The sequence below is a fragment of the Benincasa hispida genome, chromosome 8 (genome assembly GCF_027475165.1).
Source record: "Benincasa hispida cultivar pf3 chromosome 8, pf3_genome.v1.1, whole genome shotgun sequence".
NCBI lineage: Eukaryota > Viridiplantae > Streptophyta > Magnoliopsida > Cucurbitales > Cucurbitaceae > Benincasa > Benincasa hispida.
Genome location: NC_143485.1, coordinates 63801932 through 63818460, shown reverse-complemented (window position 1 = coordinate 63818460; position 16529 = coordinate 63801932). Strand labels below are relative to the sequence as shown.

General features: G+C 31.3%; 1 protein-coding gene across 1 annotated transcript; it reads left to right on the top strand.

The window, feature by feature from the left end:
* Positions 1–1190: 1190 nt before the first annotated feature.
* LOC120083886 (large ribosomal subunit protein eL20) lies at positions 1191–6089 on the top strand. Its single transcript, XM_039039794.2, has 4 exons — positions 1191–1385; positions 1683–1798; positions 1897–1960; positions 5525–6089. Exons 1-4 carry the CDS (start codon positions 1371–1373, stop codon positions 5864–5866), a joined length of 537 nt encoding a protein of 178 aa, XP_038895722.1. The 5' UTR covers positions 1191–1370; the 3' UTR covers positions 5867–6089.
* The last annotated feature ends 10440 nt before the right edge of the window (positions 6090–16529 follow it).

Genomic DNA, 16529 nt, shown 5'->3' with positions numbered 1-16529 from the left:
GATTAGAAAGCTTACCCATATGTTCTCATTTTGGGCTTATAATTGCCAAAGAATGGGAGCAACCCATCCCCTCGAGACAAATGTATTTGTTGGTGGTGCAATTGGATATGCTACCTTAGCCCACAACTCCAAGGCTTATCATTTCACCTAAGTAGTTGGCCTTTGATTTGCTAAACCTCTAGACTTTTAAGCCTTTGGGCCAAACTTGCTGCTCCTGCATACCATCGCCATTATAAATTTTGAATCAAATATCTAATATATGAAAATTTTCACAAATAAAAGAAGTAAACAACTTTATTTTTTTTCTTCAGAAAATTTATGTACGAGGACATTCAAATTTTTCTTAAATAAATGAATAAATATCGACGAAAATTATTATTAAAAAAATAGCAATATTATAACATATTGAAATCAATTTCTAAATCAAACAACGTTGTTTAGTAACAATAACGTTAAATTATAAAAATATCCTAAATTTTGCCATCAATTTAAAAATTATATCTATTTTTTTAAAAAAATGGAAATATTAACTCTGACTTTGTAAAAATATTTCAAAACTACATGGTAGAAGTTTATATGAAATTTTAGATTTAGAATGAGTATAGACATAACTTTGAACAATATGACTGTGTTAGGTCTCAATTTCTCATATAGATTATCACGATACGCTCTACATCATTTTAGATCCAAATTTTGTTCCTCCAAATGTAATTTGGAAATATTGTAATTTTGTTAAAAAGATAATGATATTTATTATTATTATTATTTTATCTTTGTATGTAATTTATCTTAATAATAATAATAGGAATGAATAATTGTTATCCAAACAATGTATTATATACTAAAAAAATAGTGAAAGTAAACACTACTCGACGTGTACTATTTCTGTGTAGTCCAAGGTTTAATCTTTGTCTTTGTATTTGTTGTATTAAAATAAATAAATTAAAAAGGAGAAAAAAACTTTATTGGCTCCTAGATTTGGAATCTAATTTTTATTTGTCTATAAGTTTTAAAATGTTATAGTTTTAGTCTTTATAAGAACTGAGTTTGATTTCAATATAGTTTATAAATTTTAAAATGTCATAATTTTATCACTGAGATGAATTTTATTTCTATTTGACCCTAATTTTTATTACTTACATTTTTAATCTCATTTTTTTTTAATCTAATACTTGGTTTCAATATTTAGCGTTAATATCTATTAATTAATTTAAAGTCAAATTGAAGTGAAAGTATAGAATTACGAAAAAAATGTTATGAATTTAAGATATTTGCACCCGGACCCCAGGTATATAAACGAAGCAAAACCCTAAGCCCGCGCCTCAGTGATCAGTTGGCAGAGACATCTACAGCTTCTCTTCTCCTCCAAGATGGTGACTTTTAGGGTAAGCCGTGATTTTTGATCTTAGATCTCTTGTTCTTGTCTAATGGACGATACGGAGGCCATCAAACATGGTGTTTCCCTCTATTCTAGGATGAATTTTTTCTACTTCCATTATAGAATTGCCGGGATAGTGGGCAATATGTGATTTCCTGGTTCGTGTATTTGATTTTCTTGTCTTTCGTGAACAATTTGAAATGCTATTTTATTTTTACCACATTTGTATTACCTAGTTTCTTCAGAATCAAAATCTGGTGGATTGGAGGAGTGTTGAATTAATGCCTTTGGTTTTGTTTTGCAGTTCCACCAATACCAGGTTGTGGGAAGGGCTCTTCCATCTGAGTCGGATGAACACCCTAAGATTTACAGAATGAAGCTCTGGGCCACGAATGAGGTCCGAGCTAAGTCCAAGTTCTGGTTAGTCTCCCGTTGGCAATGCTAATGCTTTTGACTTCAGTGTAGCTTTTGGGTCGAACTGTTAAATTGTTTCAACTTGTCTTATTGTTCCCGATCAGGTACTTTCTGAGGAAGTTGAAGAAGGTCAAGAAGAGTAATGGACAAGTCCTTGCTATTAATGAGGTAATACATGCGTGGGATAATGAACTTTACTCTTTTTTTTTTTTTTCTTGTCTGAAGCTAATGATCTTTCGATTTATTTCCATGATTTATTAGCTTCTTAAAATTTACTCTTTCCCCATTTTCTGAATGGAAAGGGTTACTGGTTATGAATCCCAAATATTGTGTTTGTCTAGTGACTCCAGTACAGATAGCTAATTCAGTTGTCAATTGTGTTTTTATATTTTAAATGTAGAGATAGTGAAGGTTTTCTTGTGTTTTGTTCTTGACCTGTTTAAATGAATGTGTTTTTGTCCACGTACCCATGTTTTTCTGATAATAATTGAGAGATTTCTCATAGGAAGCCTACCTACTTTGCTGGTGGTTATGTTAGATGGGTTTCTGCTTTTCCTCTTATGTAAATTGCTTATAATAAGCGCATGTTGAAGCATGTAGATCGGGTGAAATTGGGAATTAATTATTAAACATCTTTGTTGGCGGTGACATTTAGGAAATGTTATCTGATTCTTCTTCAGTTAATAGAATAAGTAACTATTTGGATGCAGAGGACTTAATGAAGTTAAGAAAACAAAATGGGGATAGGGAAGACCTTTTTTTTTTTTTTTTTTTTTTTAAGGAAATGAATGAGGAGAGAGAATTGGAGAAGGAAAGTTGTCGAAAGGTTTGATGAGGAGGAGAGGGGAAAAAATGAAGGAAATGATAGTGAAGTTCTTTGTAGATTTGAGTCTAAATGTTGGCAGGAGGAGGGTCTTGACCTTCTTTTGTGGGGCTACTAATTTGCTTATTCGTGTGGAGTTGGTATTTCAGGGTGTGTGGGGTGGTCGTGGTGCATAATAGGGACTGTTGCTATGTGGTGGAGGAAATTCTAATGAACACTCTCTTTTGTGATAAAGGATGAGTCTTTTGGCAGGCAATATTTAGCTATTTTGTGAGGGTGTGACTTGAGAGGATTAGTAGAATCTTTAAAGGGTTCGAGAGGTCTAGTGTGAGAGGTTGTGAGGTTTAATGCTTCTTTATGGGAATTTGTTAAATCAATCTTTTTCTAATTATCATCTTGGTGTAATTCTTTTGGATTGGAGTCTCGTGGGCTGATATTGCAAAAAAAAAAAAAAAAAAAAAGAAGAGAAGAAAAGAAAAGAAAAGAAAAGAACAACGCTTCTTTGAACATTTTTCAAGATGTAAATGAAGCTGGGTGTGGTAAGAATATTTGTTTCTGGGAGAACATTTGGATTGGCACCTCCCATTGAAGGATGTTTTCTCGAGCATTTACTCTATTTCTTACAATAAAAGAAGCCTTAATTGCTGATTTCTAGGATGATAATAATGCAACTTGGGTTTTAGGCTTTAAGGAGTGGTCTTTTTGATAGAGAATTACAGTATTGGATCGATCTTGTAGAAAAGCTTAGCTCGGTGCAGATTAGTGAGATTGTCAATTGTATTTTGTGGTCGCTCGAGTCTTATTGCTAAGCTAGTAAGCACAGATACTTCTAATTATGCATAGAATCGGTATCAGATATGGATACGTTCAGATACGTGGCAAATACATGTTAGACACGTGATTTGAAGTATTTAAATTTTTAATTTTTTAAAAAAATTTTCAGATACGCGTATATGTTTCTAGATATGTGAAGGAGATATGTTGGGTCTTTTTTTTTTTTTTTCAAATTTAAGCCCAACCACTAAAAAAGCTCAACCCAGAACCCATTTTACTTAAGTTATTGTTTTGGAATGATTTTAAAATCATCAAAATCATTTTTTTTTCATTTTTAAAATCACTCAAAAACATACTTTTAATTACTCGATTAATTTAATTTTCAATTTCACTTTTAAATGCGATTTTCATATTATCAAAATTAGTTTTGAAGGATTAAACATATTTCATGGTGATTTTGAAAATAACAAAAGTGATTTTAACTATTTTAAGATCACTCCTAAACATAAAAGTCCACTTAAATCGAGTAATCCAAAATAAAATAAATTAAAAATGATAAAAACATAAAAAGTTAAAAGAAAAAACCTGAAACGTAATTAAATCTTCATTTTTCTCTTCTCTCTCACTATTTAAATCATGATTCATACCCCCCTTCATCATTAACTTCATTCTTTAATCTTCATTCTCTACTTTCCTACTGTTTGCTTTAGTCGCTCAACCACCATTTAATGTTATTGGATTTTTTTTTTTTTTTTTCAATTTTTCACTCTCTTCTTGGATCTATTTTAGTCAAACTTAAAATAAGTATTATAACAATTAATTGGGCATTATCATATATATACACACACACCGAATAATGTATCTTCAACGTATCCGTATATTAGTCTTTTAGAAACTGACGTATCGTTGTATCGTATTGTATCTGTATCCTGTATCCGTATCTATGTCTGTGCTGCTTAGTTGTGCTAAGGTGAGTTCTTCCTTGATGAGTTCAATTTGGAGGTATAAAAGCCCTAAGAAAATGAAAAATGTTCATGTGGTCTCTGACTTATAGAAGTCAGAGACCACAATTCATACCCCCCTTCATCCTTAACTTCATTCTTCAATCTTCATTATTTACTTCTTTCCTCCTGTTTGCTTTAGTTGCTCAACCACCACTTAACATTATTGGATTTTTTTTTTTCAATTTTTCACTCTTTTCTTGGATCTATTTTAATCAACCTTAAAATAAGTATTATAACAATTAATTGGGCATTATCATATATATACACACATACACCGAATAATGTATCTTCAACGTATCCGTATATTAGTCTTTTAGAAATTGACGTATCGTTGTATCGTATTGTATCTGTATCCTGTATCCATATCTATGTCTGTGCTGCTTAGTTGTGCTAAGGAGAGTTCTTCCTTGATGAGTTCAATTTGGAGGTATAAAAGCCCTAAGAAAGTGAAAAATGTTCATGTGGTCTCTGACTTATAGAAGTTTGGATACTGATGATAGCTTAGAAGGTGGTCTTCTCTCTCTCCTTCAGGTTGTAGAATGTGCCTTGAAGAAACGGTCTCTTCCTCCATTGTAATTTTTCTAATAATGCGTGAAATTTCCTAGCTGATAGCTTGGGTTTATCTTTTTGTATCCCCGGAAAGATTGATGACTTGCTGTTCGAAGACCTTGTTCCTTTGAATTTGAAGAAGCTAAGGTGATGGTTAGCTGTGCCTCAAGAGCTATCTTGTGGCACATTTGGAAGGAAAGAAACACTAGATCTTTTGAAAATGAGTCCTCCCCTTAGTTTTTTGGCCTTTTGTAACCTTGTACATAACGGCGTCTTGTTGGATATCTGGACAAGAAATTCTCTTGTAATTACATCCTTTAGGATGATTATTAGTGATTGGAAAGCTCTCTTTGTTTAGCTTTGGCGGGGTTCTCTACCCCTCCTTTAGACAAGTTAGAGTCTTGCCTCAAGGCATGAGCCTGAAAAACCTTTTAAAACATCAACTTGCTCGTTTGATTGGTAAATCTGTGGGTTTAACTCCATCCCGCAGCATAGTTTGTAGCAGAATGCCACTCGTGTGCCTCAGTTGAATTCCTTTTAGTTCGTTCTGAATTTCATATTTTCAATTTGATTTCTTTACAGATCTTTGAGAAGAATCCTACCAAAATCAAGAACTACGGCATCTGGCTGCGCTACCAAAGCCGAACTGGGTATCATAACATGTACAAGGAATATCGTGACACCACTCTCAACGGCGCTGTGGAACAAATGTACAACGAGATGGCTTCTCGGCACAGGGTCAGACATCCATGCATCCAAATTATCAAAACTGCCACTGTTCCTGCTAAGCTGTGCAAGAGGGAAAGCACCAAACAATTCCATGATTCCAAGATCAAATTCCCTTTGGTGTTCAAGAAGGTTAGACCCCCAACCAGGAAGCTGAAGACCACATACAAGGCCTCAAGACCCAATCTATTCATGTAAACTCTTCCTTCGCTCTATCCCCTCAGCAAAGAAAGATGGATTAGAGTTTTGGTTAATTTGAAATTTTTGGTAGATTTTAATCTTTCATTTCCTTTTGTTAGCATCGGATGTTCTAAATTTTAATTGAGGACGTCAAATTTTGCCTTTGTTTTGGATTTTTCTTTTTTCCTGTTCATTCCTGGAAGTGCTTTGACTTTATATGAAGTACAATTGTTATGTTTTATTGGGCTTATTTTAATTATATGACCTAATTTAAATTTTGTTAAGTAAAAAAAAAAATGATTAACTCATTATCAAGTTAACTTTAGTTTTCATAATATCTTCATGTTGATTGGTATTGAAATAGTAATTGTCCTCTTGTTATTAATCAATGATTAATTGACTTGATTATCCTTCAACATTATGTAAATATTAAAAAGATTTCCATTTTTGTGAAGTTTTACTAAAACTTCAATCTTTGTAATTAATAAGTGCAAATTTCAAAAACCAACCTTAAGTACGTTGGAGTTGCATTAAACTCTTATATTTTTAATTATAAAGACTGAGTCCTTAAACTTAAAATATTTGTAAAATTGGACCTTCAAATGAAAACATTTGAATCAATTTTAACAATTATTATAATTTCTACCATTATATAATTTTGAGGATCTAATTTTAACACTTGTTGCAATTAAATTCTACAAACTTTCAATGGTAAAAATTGAATCTACAAATTACTATTTAATGGATAGTTTTTATAATTTATCCTAATAGTAATAATATCATAATTAATCAATACATAAGGTCGACAAATAGAGTTTAGACTTGATTAATAGCCATTTTATTTTTTATTTTTTAATTTTGAAAATTACGTTTGTTTTCTCTCGACTTTTTAGTAATTTTTTAGTTCGACTTCAATTTTCTTTATAAATTGGCTTTGTTTCTTACAAAGATTGGAACTATAAGTAGAAAAGTTTAATTTAATTTGGTTTTTTTACCTTTTATTTTTTAACACAATTTAAAATGTCAGCGCAATTTAAATTAGCTTTTTATTTTTCTTCATACATTTACAAATATTGAGGAACGAATAAAGCAAGAAAAGTACAACTTGTAAGTAGCGTTTGAGGGTTTATTTTCCAAAAACAAAAAACTAAATAGAAGAAAAGAAGTTCCTATATTTAGTTTTTTGTTTTTGAAAATTAAGTTTATAAACACTCTTTCAACATCTAATTTCTTGATTTGCCATCTATTTTTTACTAATGTTTTCAAAGACCAAGTCAAAATTTGAAAACTTAAAAAAATAGGTTTTAAATCTTGTTTTTGTTTTTGGAATTTGACTAAGAATTAAACTCTTGTATTTAAGAATGATGCAAATCATTGTAAGAAAATAAAAAATAGGCTTAATTTTAAAAGATAACAAACAAAAAGCTAAAGTCCCGTTTGGTAACCAAGTGAGCTTGACTTAGTGACATTGACATAACTTCCGTCCTAAGAGGTTGGAGGTTCAATCCCCACTCCGTTGTTGTACTGAAAAAAATTAAGTCTATAAACATCTTTTCCACCTCTAAACATTTTGTTTTGACATCAACTTTTTACTCATGTTTTCAAAACCAAGTCAAAATTTGAAAACTAAAAGAAGTAATTTGTAAAAACTTGTTTTTGTTTTCGGAATTTGACTAAGAATTCAATTTTTTTAAACAATCATGATAAGAGAATGAGAAGAAATAAACTTAATTTTTTGAAACTAAAAATAAAAAATTAAATGATGACTGAAGGTTACTTAAATAATTACCGAGCTGAAGTTATCAAAATACTCTTAAAAATGGTCGATGATCCCTTACTTTCAGTGGAAGAACCGTTCATACTAAAATCCATCATTCTGAACAACTGTTAATATGGATTATGAGTTAGAATTCTGATGAAGGTTAACACATTAAAGTAAAAAAATAATAATAATGTTGCATCATTTTTTGTCTATTAAATTACTAGATTTCTTCAAAAACATGTTACAGTATGATGATCAATTAGCTCTGTTTTACCCATAATTACATGTTTTGTTGTCCGAATGTTCCAGACCAATGAAGGTTTCCTTGCATAAGAAGGATCTCATCACACTAGGTGATTTACATCCAACATTTTATAGCAATTAAAAGCTAAAAAGGAAAACAATAATTATGATTATTTCAAATTAGAGAGGTTTCAAATAATCTGATAACCTCAACAATTCGAACCGTCCAACCCAAAATATAAGAATTGGATAAGGTAAGTTCTGTTTTTGAGTTGGGTTAAATTTTTTCTATTTCTGTTGGGTAGAATTGGGTTGCAGGTTGGATCAAACAAAAAGTTCGGTTGATCCAACCCAACCCATATTTCTCTTTGTTCAAAGTTTGATTACTTTTAATTGATTAATTTGTGAATTTTTAATATTTTTTTTTTTAGAAATATTACGAAACTCAATCAACCCAAATTTTCGAATTGGTCCGAAAATATCCTTAACTCAATCTAATCCAATTTATGTATACTCTTATCCTAAATAGGCCAAATAAGTTGGACGCGTGAGGAACTTTTTTCCCCATAAAAGAAATTGTTTTATATATTTAGTAAGAAATGAATCATGTAAAGATGATAATGACTGCCTACCAAAACCTTGTCCATCTTTTATTTTAACTTTATAATAAAATTCTTGTGCCCAAGTTGTTAGAGCTATCTAGTGCCCTGCCTTAGAAAGCTGCTTTCTAGAAATTATATTACACAACAATCATTTCCATGTAACCATACTTTCCTTTTTATTCAATCCTCTAGACCATTCATTTTTTTTTCTATTTTGAAAGTTCATGCATTTGTTTGGTTTGAAAAGAAGAATCAAAAAGAACATTGAGGAATCATTTGAGTGTTAAATAATGTATGGATAGTTGATTTCAAAAGTTGTTTGTTAATTTATTCGAATGTTGAATCTCATTTCGTGAGGAACTAGAGTCAGTCATTCATAATCATTTAATTTTTTAAAATTAAACTTATAAATACTATTTTTTAATTATTAGTTTTTTTTTCTTGGTATGTACTATTTAAGAATGTTTTCGACATCAAAAGCCAATTTTTTTAAAAATTAAGGTCCCATTTGGTTTTTGTTTTGTTTTGTTTTTTTTTTTTTTTTTAAATTAAGCTTTTAAATATAACTTTCACTTAAGTTTCTTTTTGGTATCCACTTTCTGCCAATTTTTTTCAAAAAACCAAATTAAATGTTGAAAATTATTTTCGAAAATTTGTTTTTGTTTTTAGAATTTGATTAAGAGTTCAACTATTTCTTTGAAGAATGTGAAAACCAGTATAAAATTTAAGAGAACACAAGCATAAATATAAAAAATAGAAAACTAAAAAAATCATTGCAGGCCTAAAATAAATAGTTTTTAAAAACTTACCATTAGTGCTTTTCAAAATTTAGTAAAAAATCCAAACGTTTCTTTGAAAAAGATGAAAACTATCGTAAAGAAATTGCGAAAAAAACAATCCCATTTTTTAAAAACAAAAAACAATGACTTATTGAAAAGAAGAAGAAGAAAGTTTTGTTTGTTATTGGTATTATTATTATTTTTGACTATTTTCAAGTGTTGAGGTAATTTGTTCATGTTACTTTTCAAATGGCCTCTCCACATCTGCAAACCATCATGATTATGAAGAAAGCAAGTGCAAGTGGTGAATGAATTAGAATTTGGGAAAATTGATGTTAACTCTTCATCACTTGCATTTTAATTCTTTTATAAAAACTCCATGTGAAAAGTTGGTTCACATTCTCCACATTACAATCAATTTTTGTCCAAAACTCTATTCATTAGAAATATATTGCATCATGGGATAATTATAGTATGTTAAGTAGTCAAAGTTAAAATATATAATTGACACGTAATTATTTGTTTGAAGTTGAAAGTTCAAATCCTCATATTTTCACTAAAAATTACTAAAAAAAGGTCAAATAAATTAATTTTGAGAGAAAAAAAAAACTTTCAATCTTCCGCATGAGAAAAAGTATTCCATCATTCAACTAATTTTTATGTTTTTTTTTTTTTTTTTTTTGGTTTAAATCATTTTTTTGTTCCTTAGCTTTTAAATTTATTCTACTTTCGTCTTTGAATTTTTTAAAATATACACTTTAGTGCTTGAGCTTTTAAAATCGTTTCATTTTGGTCTTGAATATGTCTATTTTAGTCTCTTAACTTTTAAAATTTAAACAAATTAATGTTGTAGCTTCGAATAAGTGTGCATTAGCATATTAATACAAGCATGATTTCAACTTTCAAGGCAAATAAGTTAAAGAAGAATATTGAGCAAAGTGGATTTAAGATAGAAAAGAAACATAATAAGGATTAAAACGAATTTATTTTAATAATTTAGGGACTAAAATAAACAATTTGAAAATTTAGAGACTAGAATAAAATAAATTTGATAGTTTAAGAACCCAAATAAATATTTTGAAAAATATGAAGAATACCAATGGGAATAAAACTTAGTGCATTTCTATTGGTCATAGAAGAATTCTCATGCATTCATTCTTTTAAGGAAAAAAAAAATGTCACTCTCAGCATCTAGATGGTTATTGTCACAATCCCTAATGAAGTACCCAAATTATGGTGAGTTGAATATTGGAAAATTTTCAAATCATGGTTCAGTTGGGTGAATCTTTGGGTGTAGAGAGGTCTAGAAGAAACTCAATCAAAGGAATTGGTGGGCTCAAGGTCCAAACTTTCAAATACAAAGCTTCCATTTGGTGATCATTTGATTTTTTTTTTTTTTTTAAATTAAACCTATTTCATCCACATTTCTTACAATGATTTATATATTTCTTAAGTACAATGGTTGAATTCTTAGCCAAATTTCAAAAAACAACTTTTTGAAAGCTATTTTTTTTAGTTATCAAAATTTGGTTTGATTTTTTAAACCATTAGTGAAAATTAAATGAAAAAAGAAAAAAAGTTGAAAGTGGGAGTAGTGTCCATAAACTTAATTTTAAAAAAAAATAATAAAAAAGATAATTATCAAACGGTGTAAAAGTTGTTGAGTGACTTTTTTCCTTTAGTCTTAGTGGAGATGATAATGTTAATCTTTATGCATAATTTTATAATTGAAATTGGTGAAACTTTTGTCATCATGGAGAGTTTAGCTTCAAAGAGTCATTAAGGAAGTGGGTAGCTAAGGATAAATTGAGGTTACTTTCAGTTTGTAATTGACTTTGTTGTTGTTTAAGAAGATTGTTTTCATATTCTAAAACGAGTTATATTACAAGTTTATTTGTCTTGAAATTTTAAAAATTTCATAATAAGCTCTGAATTTTAGTTTTGTGTCTAGAAAATCTCTAAAATTAATAATTTAATAAGTATCTAATAAATCTGAAAATTTTTGATCTTATCTAGCAATACGTGAACTTTCAATTTGAATGTAATCAATTGTTTATCATCACAAAAATTAAGGGGTTGTTTGTGCTCCCAACTTCAAGTGAGTGGACGTAGTCCACTCCATGTTTGAGGCTCCAATTATAATAGTTGATATTTCCGACTATTATAACCTACAATTAAATACACTAATACTATTTTGAATTTCTTTCTGTTACAATGTTTACTATTTTTTTACCCACCCTCTCTCTTCCTCTTTGTTAGAGTGTTTACTATTTCTTACTCAGGCTAAAATAGTCTCCACCCCAAACATAGACTATTATGACCTAATAGTATGCACCCCAAATACAGACTATTATAACCCACAAATTATAATAACCACTAACTATAATAACCAATCAATACCCCAAACAATTCAAACTCTATACCAACATGTTGATATAAACATACTTCATCTAGTAGAATTTGTTCATCCCACTCTAATCACACCCATAAAATATTATAAACAAAGAGTAAAAAGAGATTGTCACATGACAAACTATGATTGGAGAATTTAGTGAGAAATTTAGTGAGATGCATGAAGATAGATTAGTGTAGGATGCACTAATTATTATTAGGTATTAATTAATTTTCTTCTCTCACACAACCCACGTAATTGACTGAGAGAAAATGGGAGAGGAAGTTGTAACCTCATCCCTTTAATTAATTAATATTAAATTAATAATAATTATACATATAATAACAACCTTATTATATGTATATAAACTATATGTTATATCCCATATAACACATAATCTATAGTTACATATTGTATCAAATACAAAATAGCCTATAGATGTCTTTTCTCTCAATAATACATGACATTTAATATAAATCACATTTATATTAAATTCACTTATATGAATCTCATTCATATAATTAATATTTGAATAATATTCAAATATTTAATTCCTCTCAACTTATTTATGGTATTTAGTATAAATCATATTTATATTAAATTTAATTACATGAATCTCATTCATATAATTAGTATTTGAATCATATTCAAATCCCTCTCATATTACCTTATATTATAATGAATTAAATATATTTATTAATTATAACTCATATGTAATTAATTTAATTAATTATATTATAATTTGAACACTTCAAATTAATAAAAAAATAATTCTCAATTAAATCTCTGTTGAGCTACAGAGGGGACCTTATGGACCTGTAGATTTAAGCTCCAATAGTACTCGAATAATTAATTAAACTCTTTAATTAAATTACCCAACATCCGTTAACTGTCGGTCACTCCACTAAAGACCGACGAATGCACTCTACTCTTCGCACTACAAATAAATTTCTGTGTTTATTGGATATCAATCAACAGTGCGATGACCATTCACAAATTGCTTGTAAGTACAATTGGGCCAAAATTACTGTTTTTCCCCTGTAGTTACATCTAACTTCTTAAGTACCACTAATCCCTCTAATAAACAATAAGCCATAGTCTAACTATGACCAAGTCCCTCTCGGACCAGGAGAGGGTGTGGCCACTATGTTCAAGCCCCATAATCAGCTCTTAAGGGAGTAACTTATCTACTTACCTCTGCATTGGAGAAGGAGTGAATTCCGTCTCGTGTAGCTGTGTTCCCAGCTCTCCAATCAGACGAATCCCCAAAATGGTAGGCTTGTTGAGTTAGCAATCTGGTCACTCTCACCCATACAAATCAAAGGACCACCTTTATGAGTAGGAGTTCATAACTCACTCAAGATTTAGATCATGTCACTTATGCTCATCCTAGTGAAATGTAAGTCTCTATTATTAACGGTATTATATAAAGAGACTAATCATTTTGTGGTTCAGTCTTATACAAACTCTTTATATAGGATACCCTCGTTCACATATGTCCACATGAATGATCAAGATCAGATCATTTGTAGCACTTTACAACACTTGTAACACCTACAAAATGGGCCATATCCATAGTGTCACCAGGATAAGGTACCCAACTTTATCCATCTACTACAAACCATTTAGGTTATTATTTAAACAAGATCCACTTGTATGTCTCTACATACTTATTTAAACTACATAAAAATAACCTAGGATCTTAGTTTATTGGATTGAGTATATGCCTATAAAATAACACTTATTTTATTAACAACAATATGTTTATACAAAGTTTACAAACTACGAGATTACAAGAGATTTAGGACACCAATCCCAATAATCTTCTACTTGTCTTAAAGCTTAGGGAGCCTTATGTACAATACAAATAAAGTACAAAATCATAATAAACTACATTATACCCCAATAACAGCTCCCACTTGCCCTAGACAGTTGCATATCTCATAGACCCAGACTTTCTAGATGACCCTCGAACACTTTAGCCGTGAGAGACTTTGTAAACAGATAAGAAACGTTGTGCTCTGAAGAAATCTTCATGACAACCACGTCACCTCGATGAACAATCTCCCGAATCAAATGATATTTCCGCTCTATGTGCTTGCCTCTTCGTTGACTCCTAGATTCCTTAGAATTTGCTACAACATCACTGTTATCATAATAAATGTGATGGGCAAAGACATATTTGGAACAAGTTCCAAATCAGTAGGAAACTTCTTAAGCCATGTAGCCTCTTTAACAGCTTCACAAGCAACTACATATTCGACTTCCATAGTGGAGTCTGTGATGCATCGTTGCTTGATGCTTCGCCATACTATAGCTCCTCCGTTCAAAGTAAACACTGACCTTAATGTGGATTTTCGAGAATCCCGATCAGTTTGAAAGTCGGAGTCTATGTATCCTATAAGGATCAAATCCTTATCTCCATACATGAGCATATAGTCCCTCATTCTCCGAAGATACTTGAGGATCGTTTTGACCGTCGTCCAGTGATCTAATCCTGGATTGGACTGATATCGACTGACAAACTTTATTGCATAGCAAATGTTAGGTCTAGTACATAACATTACATACATAAGGCTACCAATAGCCGAAGCATAGGGAATTCATCTCATTTCTTTAACCTCTTGAGGAGTCTTAGGACACTGTTCTTTAGATAATACAATTTCATAATTGAAAGGTAATAAACCCTTCTTGGGATTGTGCATCAAATATCTAACAAACATCTTGTCAATATGCAATGCTTGAGACAAGGCCAACCTTTTGTTCTTACGATCTTTTATAATCTGGATCCCTAAAACAAACTGCTTCTCTCCTAAATCTTTCATTTGGAATTGGGCGGCTAGCCATTTCTTTGTTGGGGTTGATGCTCTAAACTCTTGTTGGGTCCTGTAGTTTGTAAACACTTGTATTGAACAAGTGCTTATGATGTAATAATATGAGATATTTTCTTCACTTTATTTATGAAATATGAGATGTTTTATTTGCATTTACCACAAACCAATAAACTAAGATCCCTGGTTGTCGTTGTAACTTAAGCATGTATGTGGAGACATACAAGTGGATCATGCCTTAAGTGATAACCAAAATGGTCTATAGTATATGGATATAGGAGAGAAACCTTATCCTGATGACATTACGGATGCGACCCGCTTTGTAGATAGTTACAAGTGTTGTGATGTGCTACAGATGGTCTGATCCTGATCATTCATGCGAAGACATGCAAGCGGGGGTGTTCTATACAAAGGAGCTTATATAAGACTGGACCACGAAGTGTATAGTCTCGTTATACAACACTGTTCATGGCAGAGACTCACTTCACTAGGATGGCCATAGGTAACATGACCTTAATACTGAGTGAGTTGGGAACTCCTACCTTTAAGGGCGGTCATTTGATTTTCATGAGTTCGAATGGCCAGATTGCCGACTCAAACCTACCACTTTGGGGATTCGTCTGATTAGGGAGCTGGGAACTCAGCTACACAAGATGAAATTCACTCTCTTCCCAAATCAGGAGTAAGTAGATAGATTGCTCCCTTAAGGGCTGATTTCGGGGCTTGAACGATGTGGCGCCACACACTATCTCATGGCCCGAGAGGTGTCCACTTATAGTAGGACTATGATGTATTATTCATTAGAGGGATCAGTGGTACTTAAAGAGTTAAATGTAATTACAGGGGCAAAACGGTAAATTGACCCAGGTGTACTTACGAGCATCTATGAAGGGTTATCGTACTATTGACTAGTTATATCCGATGGACACAAAAATATATTTGTGGTGAGAAGAGTGCAACTATCAGTCTTTAGTGGAGTGCCTGACAGTTAACGGATGGTGGATCTCGTGACTAAAGAGTTTAGTCAACTATTCACGTACAATTGGAGCTACATGCTACAGGTCCATAAGGTCCCCTTGGTAGTTCAATGGATTCAAATTGAGAATAAGTTTTTTGGTCAATTTGAAGTGTTCAAATTGACAAGAGGTAGTTTGATTATATATGATATGATTAAACTGGATCAATTATATGTGATATAGTTGACATGATGTATGAGTATATTAATTGGAGAAAAATGATATAAATATGATTTATATCAAGTAAAGGAGAAAAGGACTATGGTTTAAATGTTACATATGATGTGATATTAAAACTATAGGTTATAAATATAATATGATAAGTTAGTTATTATAATTATTTATAATTAAAACAATTATGAGATAATTGTGGGTGGTTTCTCCTTTACCCGTGTGTGAAAATGGGAGGTTTTATTCAATTTTCATAGCTGAAGGATAAAATGAAAAATGTTTTCATTTTGAAAGTGAATCGCTGAATCACTGCATTAAGTACACTGCCAATCGTTTAGCTCACGAGAGACTACACGACAACCATCAAGTGTTTGTCTAAATGATCGTGTACACATGCCATTCTCTAAATGATCGTGTAGCTTTTTACTACATGATCACGTGGCAAGCGAGCTTCATTAAACGATCACATCTGATTTCCTAAACGATCGTGTACCTGCTGAATTGTTACTAAACGATCAAGCACAAAGTCTATGCGATAGACACTATACTCTCTTACTTGCTTGATCGTTGAGTTCGATCGTTGTTTCCTTCAATCCTCGACCAAATCCAATAGAGTCCACATCTCATGGATTCTCACTCCAAGAATACCAAGGTTACTAAGAGGTGGTTTCCGAGAGGTTACTTGTTCGTGGAGAAACTTGTTCATGACTACTGGATGACTAGGTAAACGATTTGGGCGAGAGTGATATTTTACTGTCCAAAGTCTTCACGAGAGCGAGAGGTCCGTGGAAGAAAAGTTCTTCAAAGGTATGTCTCTCGTCACTTTTGTTTTTAATTTCTAAAGCATGTCGTAATTTGTTAGAATATGCATAACTGGTTTGTATG